This window comes from Polistes canadensis, unplaced genomic scaffold (assembly GCF_001313835.1).
Source record: "Polistes canadensis isolate GaletaPanama2010 unplaced genomic scaffold, ASM131383v1 scaffold_293, whole genome shotgun sequence".
NCBI classification, from domain to species: Eukaryota; Metazoa; Arthropoda; class Insecta; order Hymenoptera; family Vespidae; genus Polistes; species Polistes canadensis.
The window spans coordinates 59,209-73,883 of NW_014569840.1; the positions used below are offsets into that span (position 1 = coordinate 59,209).

Genomic DNA, 14,675 nt, shown 5'->3' on the forward strand with positions numbered 1-14,675 from the left:
CTGTTGACCGAATTTTCGGTAGAAGCTGCAGTTGCACTATCTATGCAGGCAGCGGATGTTCGCTTAATTCATAGACACGACATTTAGTACGCATTATTAAAGTGTAACGTCAACATTATTTGATTTTCTATTTACAATTACTTGTTCTTATTATTCATGGAAATTAATATCAATTATGTCATTGGTATTCGATGCAAATCCTGGTATAGATGTACCAGCAAATATTGCAAAAGAAAGTATAAACTTAAATATCTTAGAAAAGATAGAAAATGATTTGGACATAGACGATATAGTTTCTATTCTATTTTTAATGGTTAGCGATTATAAAAATGCATTTTCCAAAATACATAAACTTTATTGTAAAGCTAAGAATAACGAAACATCTGTGATCGCAGAAATTGTCAAAGACAATCAAAAAAATTGGGAGGACAAATTGTTAGAATCTATTTGTATTTGTAACAATCGGGAAGTTACCAAAAAATTAGGTTTACGGTTCGAAGACTTGGAAATAAGGTACTTACCGAAAAATAGATTATTTGCGAAAACATTAAATCCTATTGCAAAATGTTTATACTTATTATGTGAATCTTTAACTATGGAAGACACAAAAATGTTATTGCGTCTAGTTAAAGAGGATAAAGTCAAGTATGAACCAACATTGGAGGATACGGATCAATTAGAATTACATCTATTATATTGGATGAGTATCGAATATATCTGTATTTCATCAGGTAAATTTTCTTCAGAATATTCTTTTGCATATTTCTTTTTAACTCGCAAATATTTGGTGTATTTTATAAAATAAAATTGTTAAGTAATGAATCTACAGAAAAGCAAGGAAATTTGAAAAATTTGTTGAAACATTTGAAGACCTTTGACGATGTAGAGTTAATAACTCTAGACTTGGCAAAGTATGACGGACATCATTTGCATTCATCGAGCGCGGATACTTCGGAAAATGTTTGTTCCATACAAAATTTCAATAAGTCCAATGTAATGGAAATAGAAAATAATGAAAAAAGTATACGTAAAATAAAAAAAGGATTGTGCGTAATTATAAATCAAATGTATTTCCGTGGATCGCAGGTAATGTGCAATTTTTCGTCAAGTATTAACCACTTGCGGTGGAAAGACGTGCCACGCACGTCAACATGCTTTTGTTACTGGAACGCCAGCGACGTGTTACGCACGTCGTTTGGCGATTGTTACAGAAAGATAAATGACGTTCTGGCACGACGCGCAACCGAGAATTTCTTTGCACCGCAAGTGGTTAAAATATGTCATAAAATTAATCGTATTCGTGTTATATCGTTATGAACTTTAGTACGAAACTCGCTATGGAACAAATGCAGATTCTAATAAATTATCGAAAACGTTCAAAGGATTTGGATTTGCTGTTCATATTTTGGAAGATTTGAAGAAAAACGACATGCTCTTAAATATCAGAAATCTATCGAAATTATTTGGCTCCGATTATGACTGTATATTTGTATGCATATTGAGTCATGGCTGCAAAGGTAAATAACGTCATTATAGTCGAGTAACGTTGCATTTCAATGTTTTTACATGTTTACTTTTGTAAATATCTATACAACTAAAGAAAATTTATATTTAAGGAAATATTATTACGTGCGACGAGGCAGAAGTATCCATTGAAAGTATTGAAAATGCTTTTTGTTGTCCAGAATTTACTGAAGTAATGAAAATAGTTATTATTCAAGCTTGTCAAGGGAAAATAGCAGGTGAGAGTGTAAATATATTCAAAAATAATTGATAAAAAGCAAAATTCATTGTATTTCCTTGTAATATGTGTCAGGAAAAGTTCCTGTTAACGGAAATTCGTTAACAACGGATGGACTGGAGGATGATCCTGTGACAGCTGATATAACGGCGCGGAAAAATTTTTGCATTTTTATGTCAACGTTGCAAGGCTATGTGTCTGTGCGCGATAAATTACGAGGTATCAGTACAAAATTGAATATTTTCAAGAAATCTCTCTATATACTCCCACATCTTTCATCATTTTCTAATCATTTATATTTTGATTTTCAATCTAGGTTCCTGGTTTATTCAAGAATTATGCGATGTACTCCAACAAAAAGAAAGGAAAGTAACGTTTTTCGATTGTGTTACGAAAGTTATGCAAGCGGTACAAAATAAGCGTGGAATTATGGGTAACGAATTGGTTGCTCAGTTACCCGAATTACGCATGCTTCGTTTGAATACTGATTTCGAATTTCCTCGGTACAATAATCCTTGAATACGAGAAAATATAACTTAATATAAATAATTAAATGTGACACACAAATTTTGATACACTTTCCTATCTACGAGAAGCGCGTAATTTACTAAATATAGTAATATTACAATAGATGGCGAGATATTAGATTTAATGTAACAATTATAGATATGAAGTTAAATATATAATTGACTATATTTATTTGAAAGAAAATGAAATCGTGATCGTAAATTATCTACTACAGTATCGCGTATACTATCGCGCAAAATAGCTTCTTTCAATAGTAAGCGACAAAATAAATTCTTTCTCGTATTAAGCAAAGTATCGCGAAAGGTTTTGCATAAAACAGAGAGAGAGATATATATATATATATATAGATCATTTCTAGTGACTTTGTTGGATTTCGCAAGCAAAGATTCTTGATTTCGCGCGATTCTCCTGATTGTCTTTTACGAATTTATCAGTAATTATTCTAATAATAAAGAAATATATTAATTCGAAGCCAGACATAAGACTAAATCCAACGAACAAACCCAAGAGTCCCCCGAAAGACGCTGAAACGAGTAATTTAGATTGTTGTAATATTGTAATGCGATTCATTATTAATTTTATCGATGCAATGGATTTTTCGACTTACCGAACAAATTACGCCAATTATAATGAACGCTTCGACGATACTGAATGGCTACCAAATCGCTAAAGAATACATGGATTATACTTTGATTTTGGAATCCTTTGTATTTCCTAAAAATATAATAACACGATGGGAGGGAGAATAATACGAAACGTTGATTTGATCGACTCGGTGAAAGTTCGTTACTTGGTTTTTTTTAGGAAATGAAATCCATCGAAAGAAATGTTATCATCCAGAATCCCTTGGGAAACGTCAATTGGATATCGAAACAATGTACAATCGGGAACACATCCGCAGGGTCTCTTGTCTATCTCGTTTAAGTTTTTTTCCAGATTTACTTGCTCCACGTCGATGTTTTTTCCAGGCCAGGACGTATCGTACCAAGCTGCGATAGAGAACCATTTGCCAATTCTATTTGTTCGATAAATAAATGAGAGAAATTTTGTTTTAATTATTACTTACATCTGTGTATCGATAAACATTTGACGTCTTTCAAATTACAAACTCTGACTTCTGTAAGAGTGTAAGAGAAGAATAAGGATGTTTCAAAGAAATTTGTAATTTAGTTTGTGAAATGCAAGGGCATACTTACCACTCGGTGGAAAATAATAAGGAATGCAATCGCACTTTTTCTTGATGGTATTGGCACGACATTCCGCCATACAGTTTACATAAGAATATTTTTCTGACGTTAATCTTCTGTACTCGATGTTTTTATTATTAAGTATCCTATCCCCTTCATCGCTGAAAACGCAATTTCGCGTGGAAATAGCGAGATCTTTAACGTCCAACGTTGCGTAAGTTTCTTCGGGTGCAATACTGAGGAAAGCTTGTTTATTCAAATCGATCAATTTATCGTTAGCATTGTGGTCCGGATAATCGTATGGATAATGAACTAAAACCTTTTGACAAGTTTTATCGGTGAATTCAAATGTTTCATTAAATAATGATTAATTTAATCGAAAAGCCTTTAGCTGATTTATTTTCATTTACCTTTACACCGAAAGATCCAAGAAAGGTAGCCAAATAATCATTCGGATCAGGATTCACCGATACGGCGAGACCAGTTTGATAACCGCAAGCTGGTATTCTTCTCGGTTGAAGACTTCGATAAGAGAATAATTATGATTAAATAAAACAACAATAAAAAAAAGGGATCGAAAAAAAATGTCTGTAGATATTTTCATACTCGATAGAATTTTTCGTATGGTAGGAAGATACATAATTGAAGCTGCAGCAGAGACCGTCTCTGGTTAAGCTCCTAATAAAGAATTTGTTGCAATCGAACGAGTCGTCGTTCCACTTGCACAATTTTAATAGATCGCTACAGTTCCTCGTAACCTGGAAATTTGATTTTTTCGTCGGATATTAATTTTTGTCAAAACAATCTTTAGAGTCATCGAATATTCGAATAACCTTTTCCATTACTTCCGGTATCGTTAATCGATTATCATCAAGGATGTTTTGTAAACGAGTAAGATTTTCCGCGACATCCTGCTCGAACACACCAGGATCGAGTAATTCTAAGAGTAGTCGGAATTCCTGAACCAAAAACTCCTTGGATATATTGGACGGATGATTCCTACGAGTAAATGCAAGTTGGAAGAATTAACACATAGGTATGTCCTAAGTAGCGGATACTCACAACATATCGACCAAGCTTCTCGTCAAATTCAACGATATTCGATTGATATTGCAAATCGTTACAGCAGGAAACGGATAATTCCATATACCTCGATGAGTAGTTTCTATCACCGTGAGCGTTGGGTGAGATGCATAATAATCCCAAGCGATTTTCATCAGGACAATTGCACAACAGAATGAGGCGAACAAAACGATGGCCCAAATAATTCTAAACAAAAATATCTATATTTATGAATACGAATGTAATCGTTGCATTGTCTTGAAAAACAAAACACTACCTACCGTTCGATTTTGGAACGCTGCGATTGTGCGACATACTTGTATCCGTGAAGCCCTGTCGCGAGACAAAATTCTCGTGCCTGATTCCTCAAAACGATCCAGAATATTTTCTTCGATTCGGATGAATCTCTTTTCTCGTTCTTCTTTCGTAACCTTTTCATGTTTTTAGTCCGCGAATCGAATAATAATTATTCGTTGTTAAAAGTTATTATTTGGTTTTCTTCCGTTAAACGAAAAGTCGATGTAAACGGAACGGTATTTAAAGGAGAATGTCGTGCGTACGACAGTCAGCCAGCTCGTCGTACGATATTAAATATTCATTCGATGTTTTTCATCGATTCTCCTCGTCGACGCGATAAATTTAACCTAACCGATTATATTCGATATGCAAATGGTAAGTAAGGGTGGCATCGATCGGAAGAAAAACACGCGCGTGTCCTAGAGCGCGTCGTCGCCTTCTTTCCTTCCTTTTGCCGACCTTGGCATTAGATAATACTTTTTTTCTCTCGTGTTTATTGCAATTAACGCGTGCATGAGAATACCAAATGCAAGAACAAGAATAGGTACGATCTCCTTGATACGCGTTTGCCATCGGACTAAGCGATTTTTCGAGGAGTAGTGGTAGTTCGTTCAAAATGAGAATGTTCTCGCAAGGAAGGCAACCAATATTGAAAGTCGAAATGTATCCCATCTTCAGTTTCGTAGATTCCCTTTCCCTTAGGGTCTCTCGTTGACTCGAGGACTGTCGGCCGAGTGACTCGGTTGTTCGGATATTAAACTTTGAAGATGCCGCTTCTCACCGTTCTGGCGTGTCTGACTCAGCGAGTGTCATTAATAACTTGGAGGAGATAGATAAAGTGTTAAACACCGTGAACCGTGTGCTCGAGCACACGTCATTACCCTGACTACTTACTAAAGGGCCCCGATGCTAATGTACCTCGCGAATTGGCTTCTATAATAGACGCGCGACCTAGGGTATACCGATGTCGAGACAAACTTTTAATGGGTAATACAGTATATATTTGTCTTGTTTTTCTTTTTTATTTATTTTTGCCTGAGTGCGTAAAGCATATCTATATAATCGAATATTAGGGCGATATCGGTGCGGCACGAATTCAACGAGCCGAGGAACTTTCGTTAGGCGACGAGCTTTTAAATCGGCGCACCGGGGTTGTAATACTGGAAAGGGGCGAAAAACTGGCGAGACTGGTATTTGATATCAGCCACCCTAACGATTCTCAGAGACACTTAAAGGAAGCACGCGACGCGGGGGAAGAAAAAGATGAAAAAGAAGAAGAAGAAGAAGAGAAGTTAATGGAGACAAATTCGAATCGACTGTAAATCATTGCTAAATGTGTTTAGTTAATAAGAGGATTAACTAAAAAATAGTATCTCTTGTATTATTTAAGTATCCTAGAGAAATAGAGGGCTTCGTTTATTTCTAAGAAAATAGTTTAAACTCGTGTAAAAGTTGCTTTAGAAACCTCTCGCAGTTCAGTCTTTAAACGCGAGTATAGTGGGGTCATTTTAATTATGAGATAGTTCATCCAGCCTTCTCGTATAGGGAAAATTACTGATCGCTGGGTCGTACCGAGGCCGGTGGATGGGGTAACAATGTATTATGCGTTCACCCTGTCAGCCCCTCGTGCTAACCGCAAACCCCTTCTATTCATCCCCAACAATTCGTTAACTGCTATCGAATTGACTTCTACGGCACGGTTGGTTTAGAGCTTACGCTCGTTAAACTTTCTCCGTTTCCATGTTTCAAGCATTCGACTAGGTTTATTCGACTAGGTTCATTCGACTAGGTTCTCGTCTTCTATTGTTTTATTTTTCTTTAGTCAGGATCGAAAAAGGCGAAAAGTTCTTATCGTCGGAACTAGGACAACGACGCGCGGCTGCCAATTTGTCAAAGTTTGGGAAAAAATTGAGCCGCGAGGGCTCGATGGAATTGTTTAAAGCTACCCCGTAGGAAGAGTTTCACGGGTTTTCAAGAAGAAGATGGGCCAAACAAAAAAAAAGAAAGAAAGAGGAGCTTATAGATAGTATACCTATATGAAGAGTTTCCCGGGGATTTGTATCCATCTATATAGCATCTGTATTACGAGGGCGATGGGGATTGCATGACGGGGATTGCATTATGGGGACGACGTATTTCGCGGCACATTGAGTCGACGGACTTTAAAATACACCCGCCGTTCTTTTCGTTCTCAAGAAAAAACGTTTAGATCTATCTTTAACTCTCAGCCCATCGGCTCCGGGCCTTTTATTTATACATGCTTACATCTTAGTTTTCTATAATAATATTTCTTATAAACGCTCGATAATTATTCAATTATCGATATGTTATGTGGGTTGCGCAAAAAACATATAAATATATTTCGTATAATACCCCATCGTTCTTATTTTATTTAGTTTTCCTCTCGAGAAAGGTTTTTCCTTTTCAGAAGGTTCGTCTTATCCTTTGGCATGTGCACGTCGCCGTTAGATTCGATTCGTAAAATAAGGGAAGCACATAGTAGAAGGGAAGTACATACGGAGCATATAGGGGTTTGCACGCGGGGAGAGATTTTATGGGGGCTCCGAGTATATTTCCTGATTGAGCGAACTAATCCACGCAAAGGAGGTTTTATCGTTGAGGTATACCTAATCGAAGGGGCTCCGAGCGATCGTTCTCGTGTCCTGTTTCTTTCGGTATCTTCGATCGGTACCGATATTTTCCAATAAATGACTAAATATTACCGATGACTAAAAGAGAAAGAAAGAAAGAAAGAAAATAGGACTCGGTCTAGCTCCGCTTTCGAATCCCTCGTTAGGATGATATTTACGAGAACGTATCGCGTATTTCTACGAGTTTTTCCTCCAACGGAAGTTTGTCTAAAACTCGTTCGCGAGTATTTACGATAACTTATCCCCCTCCTGGATTGGGTATCCTCTAGATTTTTCTTCGATTCCAACGACAATCAAAAGAAAAACTAAAGAAACGTTCTTTCTTCTTTCCTTTCCTTTCCTTCGCAATTCGCGCAACCTTGAATTCGAAACACGGTCTGGGCGGTCCTCCGATGCTTTTAATCGTAACTTTCAAGCTGGCCCAGTGACGCGAACCGAATCGAAAGTTTACTCCTACGGAGAAAGGTTTCCACGGTTTTATCGTCCCTAAGATAGTTTTTCGCTATTCTGATACGCTTGTATTTATAGTGATTGGGGTAAAAGAAGAAGAAGAAGGAGAACTCGAGAGAGGGTTGCGAAAAAGAATGAACGCGCATTTCGATCTATCCCTTTTGACTTTCTTTACAAAATTTGTGTCTGCTTGCTTGCTTGCTTGCTTGCTTGTTTCGGAGGTATGTTAAAAAGAAGAGAAAGTAGTTAGGGCAAACGTATGGTCAGCCTGAATCTGGTTAATGTGTGGACATAGAAAGAAGGAGAGAACGAACGTGTTCACAAGCCGCGTCGGGATCGAAGAAATGAATATTCAACGGTAAACACCGCTTACGCTTGTAAAGGGTTCCCATACGAAGATGTAAGCGGAGATAGAGAGGGAGGGAGAAAGAGAAAAGTCGACTCATCTCGTTCTATCTCTTTCCTTTAAAACAGGGAACGAGAGAGCTCGTGACTTGTATGGATATAAACGCGCTCTCTCTCTCTCTCTCTTTCTCTCTCTCTCTCCTCCCTCTCTTCTCTACGTCTCGTGCAAGCTGAGAGAAACGTTGTTTACGATATTACATCTATAATACCGGTCAAGTGGGCAACGTCCAGCCGTGGTGTAATCTCCTCTGCAGCAGGACCTCGTTCCTGCCCAGATACAGCACGTTGAGTCTTTTGGAATTATGATAATGTACTTTAGCGGACTTTCTAAACTGGGAAACTATCGTTTTATCCAGTCTTATCTCGGTAACAATAAGATGTCATCTAAGCAACGCTGCATGTGTTTGTGTGTGTGTATATCGATGAAATCTTGCGATCAGTGAGCAAGCGTATCTTCGAAATCGATTACGACTCCGATGGATTTGGAAAGAAACGCTAGGAACATTAGAGAAAATCTAGAAAGAGTCCAAGATTAGTAATTGTTAACCGTAATTAATGCAAGCAACGCTTTCTCATTGGAGATAGTTATTCGCGTTTACTGCAGAATCCAAAGGACACGGGACAAACACCGTTCTACTTCGGTTAAGGGGAAAAGAACTGCCTGTTTTGATTCTGGACGTTATAGGAAAGACATATATCACTCGGTCCACCCTATTGCCAGTAGTTAGGGGTAGCGATGCCGGGTAAGGTCCACTGGACGCGACTCGATTTATTGCTTCGTTCGATATATATGATTATTTAAATCTCATTCGAGTTGGACTTTGTCGTCTTTGGCATCGTCGGCATCGTCGGCGTCGTCTACCAACGCTTAATTCCTATCACAATGATTATCTTTAGACGTTGGATTTGTTAAATAAAAAACATTAACGAGCTAAGACGAGAGAAAAAAAGGGAAGAAAAGGGAAGAAAAGGGAATGCATAGGCGAGTTACGCAGGAGGAATACGTAAATCGAGCATACGGAAATGCGTTCGCGAGTCTCGTTGAAAAATATTCGAAGCACAGGCCGCATTTCACGCCTAATTTCGCGCAAATTCGCCGTCGAATATTCCGCTCGTGGTTATAGTAATTCTTTTCGATCTCATGCGGGCCACGTGCCATTTATCTCGCGGGAAAGACGTTACGAGTAAGATATCTGCTGCCACGCCGCGCGAATTCATATTTATCGTTCGGCATTGTTCGATCGCAGTCAATTGCAATACTTCCAAACCGTCTAGGTCAAATAATTCTTCTAAGGTATGTTCATTTTTTCGCGAAAAATAAAATCAAATAAAATAAAAGACAAATTTGAAGAACGCAAGGGGATAGATCAAAATGCACGATCCTCTTGCAGAGATTAATTAGCAAGAAAGCGTGCGAAAAAAAGAGGAGAAAAGTGGACAGGAGAGTTGTACCTAGCCTATATTTCTTTCTCCTCGTCCCCCTCCTCCTCCTGCTCCTGCTCCTCCTCTTCTGCGCGCACACGCTCGCAGAAATTCATTAGGGGTATCTGATATTTCTGGTGGGTGCTTCGCGCCGGAATAAATCATAGCAAAAGGAGCGAGAACGCGTCGTCGACTCGCTTCTTCTTTCTCGTTGCACGCGGGATCCATTCGCGTTTATCTTCGATCTCGAATGAGAGGGAAAGAGGGATGGGAATAGAGAGAGAGAGAGAGAGAGAGAAAGCTAAACGATCGAACGTGATCCGAGCTTAAAGCGTCCGTGGACATGGAGAAAATCTCGTTAGGAACTCGAGGAGAGTGTTGTTCCCCCTTTAGGCACGCAGCAGCTCTGAGGACACGCAGAAGAAAAAGAGAAAGAGAGATAACGAGAAATTCGGAAGGAGCTTTGGCTCTGTCCTCAAAGATATCGGATCGGATCGACTCAATCTTAGAGGCATATTCGTGATCGACGAAGCGTGATACAAACCGTCTTACCAGTTACCTACGAAGATTCAAATTAATTTCGATATTGGACGATTGAAAACTCCTTTAACCTCTTACGAGATGACCACAGCATCCTCCCGTCCTATCTCACGATACGAAGATTACCAAGAGAGATAGCACCAACCGCGAATCTCTCTCTCTCTCTTTCTCTCTCGTTTTGCCAAAGGGAGGATCATACAGGGATTTCAGCCCTTTTCTCGAGAAGCTGTTCGTTCCATTTTCTCTCGAGCGGATATACCCTTTCGTCCTTTTGAAGAGAGAGAGAGTCGAATACTTTTTTTTTTTCTTTTTCCTTCGACTACACTCTCGGTGAAAATTATTATTCATACATTACCGAATAGAAATTAATTTCACGGCGCGTCGCGGCAGTAAATCAAAAGCGTTCCGCTCTATAACGGTTAGACCCTAAATCACGTCGCGGTAATTGCGGTACCGCTCGGCCGGATCGGTGCAAGTTATACGTACCGGAACCAACGCTTAACGAACAACGGAATATCGAGAGCACGGGACGCGATTTCGTTTTCCTGGGGAAAGAAAAAAAAATAATGGAAAGAAAATAAGAGACATAAAAGGAAAAGCTAACGCAGCCCCCTTATATTAGGAAGTGAACGCAACGCGCAAAGGAATATATTTTCTACCCTTCTCGCCGGGGTTTAACAAGGAAAAGGTAAAATTTGGAGGTAGAGCTGGCGGTGGCAAGCACGTCAAGGTACGACGTATCGAATTCAAGCTACTATCTCGATTCTTGGGTCAGTTTAAAGGAACTCTACGTACGAACCACCCACATACGCAACATACATAAAGAACTCGTTTTCTTTTATTTCGCGAGCCCCGTTCGGCAACAAGGCTAATTTTGATCCCAAAGACCCTTCTCCGAATCGAGATCACGTATGCCATTCTCGCCTCCGGGCACGATCTTCCTTGGAATTTAACACGCATACACTATATTCTATAGATATTATTTAGGTAAAACGTTGGATTTAGTTTTGCACCTTAAGAAAATTGTGATCCTGTATTTTCGCGGGAAGAAAAAAAAAGATTAAGTGTAGCTGTGCGTAGCGTGATCGGGAACGTGTCTCTCTCTCCCGGTTGGAAGAGATTGCACTCGAGTACCTACCAACCAGCTACGAGACGAAGACGATCATCGAGCGACTCTTGGGGCTCCAGCAGAGGGAGGATACCGTCAAAGACGTATAGAGACGTTTTTCGCTCCGATAGAGAGAAAGAGAGAGTGAGAGAAGGAGAAGGAGAAGAAAGGACCGTGGCTAGTGATTGGATTACAGTCAGGGAGTCCCCGTGGACTCGCCAAATGACCGGGACAAATTGCCCCTCGCCTTCGGGAATACTTATATATCCAACGGCGATCGAGCGTGTCTCTTTCTCTTCCCTCTCTCGCGAAAATAGAACCGTCGTTCTACCAAGAAGAAGTCTTGTATATTCTAAGGAATGTGTTCAATGAACGAATATACCTATGCCAACACATTTCTTCTCGAATAAGTTTAGCACTTGCGAGTCAATTCGACTTGGCATTGATCGATATCTCGATCGTAAGAACGGATCGATGGATCCTCCCTCTTAAAAGATCGACCCTATTTCTTCGTTGACGACATAATAACCGGGCGTTTACCCCATTGTTTATAGTCTCTCAGGATCGTAAATCCTAGTAGTGGTGGTAGTTAGGTGTTACTATTACTCGGCACGAATTCGAAAGGATCGAAATGACCGAGGAAAAAGAGCTTCGCGCGGACGATGGTTGTGCATCGTCTCGTTGTTGCACCACCAAGCACCCCAACCACCCACCCACCCCGTGGTGCATTCGTAAAAAGGGGGATGGTAAAGAGAGAAAGACGAACTCGACGTAACGACTCTCTCAGGATTTTTCGAAGCGCTGTCGTCGTCGAAACGATTCTCGACTCGACTCGCTCTCTTAGGACGTGTAAAAAAAAAACAAAACGAACAAAATAAAACGAGCTGTCACATAAGTTTTCTTCCTCCAATGAGTCATATCTATTATATCTTTATATATGTATAATATTCTTTTTCTATATATAAAAAAGGGCTAGGAATAAAATCTCTGATCGATCGCGTGTTCGTATTAATGTTGCACGAGAGTACGTGCGTGGATTAGAAAAAAAACATTTGAAGGAGAAAAATATAGACTATATAGATAAGTAAGACGGAGAATCAAAGAAGAAACGAAGAAACTAGACAATGGTTCGACTTTGGTCCATGGTACCAGCAGAGCGATTAGTTCGACCATTAAAGAAATCGGTGGCTATGGGAAGGTTATTACCCGGGTAGAAATCAAAGGTATTATCTCCGCGCTCAATTAGATTTCTAAAGAATCGCACATAGTCCATTTGGTCCTCTCGTGTGATCAACCCTGCCCCTGCCCCTGCCCCTGCCGCCTTTCCTTTTGGCCACGCATCCTGAGATATCGAGTTAATAATTCCTACCTTATTTTCTGCTTGCAACGTAAGACAGGCCTGTCAAACATAATACAGTAGTAACATTTTGTCGTTTCGAGATCTGCAGCATAGAACAAACAAAACAAAGGGGAATCCTTGTGTCAAAGTTGCGCTCGTTTCTCTCGTTATTCCAAAAGTATTTATCGTTATCCGTCGATCGATTGGCTAAAGATTTACGTTTAGACTTTCTCGGGAGAGAACGACTAGGAGAATTTAATCGTTACGAGATAAGCTTTGCGTTTTCCATGAAAAACTTTTCGATTGGCCCTGCCGATAAAAATACCAAAAGTAGTAGCACCCGATTCCTTTCATATTAGGCTACAAACAGACGAGTCTTTCGTTCTCCGTGTCAGTGAAACATGTATCGAATTTGTATAGGTCTGACTTGTAGCTTCGGAATAGACTCCGACTATGAGATCTTTCAGTAGTAAATTGGTCAAAAAGAAAAAAAGAAATGAGAGCAAAAGGGAAGATAGCCCCAAATTTCGAAGCAGTCGATCCATTGTAGTCTTCTTTTAGTATCCTTTGCGAATCCTCCCCTTTTTCGGTTGTTATATCGCGTAGAGTTATAGATGCAAGATATCCTTCTGTCTGTCTTTCTATACGAAATAGTTCATTTTAACAAGAAACGAAATACTTTTGACTAAAATCTACGATCTTATTAAAAATTGCAAACCGCGTATAAACGTGTGTATACCAGAATGATAAAAATTGATAAAAATTGATAGAGTCGTGCATCATGGATATCAGAAATCCTCCGTATTCTATCAATACAACCGAGGGAGAGAGAGAGAGAGTTTGGTCAATTAAGTAGTTGTAGTCCTCTCCTCTCAGTTGACGAGAATAAGAAGAAGAAGAAGAAGGGTGGAAAGGATTTACTGCCTTTTAACCCCACGGAAAGTTGTTCGATAAATAAGCTATACAAGCGGTGCTTTCTGAGCCAGGGATGCCAAGAGGAAGGAAGAGATCGAAACGAAGGGTAGGACCACTCCGTGTTGTCCCAACAGAGGCGATCTGATTGCCCGTTAACGGACTCGAGTTAGCGTCAAGTTCTGACTTTCACGGGTCCGTGTTAGCAATGAAGAGAGAAGATCTAGCAAAGTGTTGCTCAGAAAATCAAACTCGTTTCGAAGAAGAGAGAGAGGGCCACCGAGTGCAAGCTCCTGATTAGTGGCCATCGTCGTTCAATTTAGCTGCCGTTCGTAACCTCCCCCTGTTTCTCTTTCCGTTTTTCGAGAAGAACGATCGATCCCAATGATCGATCGCGAACAAGAACGATCCTTCCTTTCTTCGGGGACTTGAATGCGGTAAAGGAAGATCCTTTTTGAAAGAAGGAACTTACTTGGTGTTTTGTTAATTTCAACGAGAACGAAAGAAACGATAATGTTCCAATGGTAATCAATCTAACGGAACGCGTTCAAGAAGATTTCTTATCGAAGCTCGTTTCTCTTCGAATGTTTTCCTTTTGGCTCGGGACCCGGTTCCCCGAGGTGCATTACCTAATTGCTTTCCTCGATGATTTTCCGCAAGAGCGAGTAGATATCCCGGGTACAACAATTCCCATCGAATTGGTTTACGTTCGAGCAAATGTTTGTCTGTCTGTATCTCCCTCGTATGTTGATTATTCGACGTTTTAAGAAGAAGGAGAAGAAGAAGAAAGAATTTTTAATGAAAACATTATTTTCAACAAATGTTTTTTATCATTAAAACTGATACGTTAGCATTCGTATAGCAGCGTATTATTCGTGGACGCGTATGCCGCGCGCGCGAAAAACTATTTTAGATAGGATCGAAGAACTTTAGTCGAATATTTGGGATAAATTGAAATATGCCCGCGGTAGTAAATCCTATCGTTTCTCGATCCCACCACACCGGCACGAATCATATAACTGTCTTTGAGAGG

The 14,675-nt window shown here is 39.6% G+C and overlaps 2 protein-coding genes across 2 annotated transcripts; one reads left to right on the forward strand and one right to left on the reverse strand.

Annotated features, from left to right (window-relative positions):
- The first annotated feature begins 30 nt into the window (after positions 1-30).
- Positions 31-2,422, forward strand: LOC106791240 (caspase-8-like). The gene is made up of 6 exons (XM_014756743.1): positions 31-731; positions 830-1,086; positions 1,325-1,517; positions 1,617-1,742; positions 1,817-1,960; positions 2,058-2,422. The coding sequence occupies exons 1-6, from the start codon at positions 176-178 to the stop codon at positions 2,258-2,260; spliced, it is 1,479 nt and encodes a 492-aa protein (XP_014612229.1). The 5' UTR covers positions 31-175; the 3' UTR covers positions 2,261-2,422.
- Positions 2,423-2,452: 30 nt separating this feature from the next.
- On the reverse strand, positions 2,453-5,530 carry LOC106791233 (sodium channel protein Nach-like). Its single transcript, XM_014756733.1, has 10 exons — positions 4,800-5,530; positions 4,519-4,725; positions 4,290-4,455; positions 4,063-4,214; positions 3,867-3,978; positions 3,466-3,775; positions 3,332-3,386; positions 3,151-3,258; positions 2,877-3,058; positions 2,453-2,793 (listed from the first exon to the last, which is right to left on the reverse strand). The coding sequence occupies exons 1-10, from the start codon at positions 4,955-4,957 to the stop codon at positions 2,624-2,626; spliced, it is 1,620 nt and encodes a 539-aa protein (XP_014612219.1). The 5' UTR covers positions 4,958-5,530; the 3' UTR covers positions 2,453-2,623.
- Between the last annotated feature and the right edge of the window lie 9,145 nt (positions 5,531-14,675).

Bases quoted from the DNA above. Each gene is read 5' to 3' on its own strand.
- LOC106791240 (XM_014756743.1), top strand. From the start codon at position 176: ATGTCATTGGTATTCGATGCAAATCCTGGTATAGATGTACCAGCAAAT. The intron at 1,743-1,816 runs GTGAGAGTGTAA...AATATGTGTCAG, and splicing joins TTGTCAAGGGAAAATAGCAG to GAAAAGTTCCTGTTAACGGA. The intron at 1,961-2,057 runs GTATCAGTACAA...TTTTCAATCTAG, and splicing joins TGTGCGCGATAAATTACGAG to GTTCCTGGTTTATTCAAGAA.
- LOC106791233 (XM_014756733.1), bottom strand. From the start codon at position 4,957: ATGAAAAGGTTACGAAAGAAGAACGAGAAAAGAGATTCATCCGAATCG. The intron at 4,456-4,518 runs GTGAGTATCCGC...ATTTACTCGTAG, and splicing joins AGAAGCTTGGTCGATATGTT to GAATCATCCGTCCAATATAT. The intron at 3,059-3,150 runs GTACATTGTTTC...AAAAAAACCAAG, and splicing joins CTGCGGATGTGTTCCCGATT to TAACGAACTTTCACCGAGTC.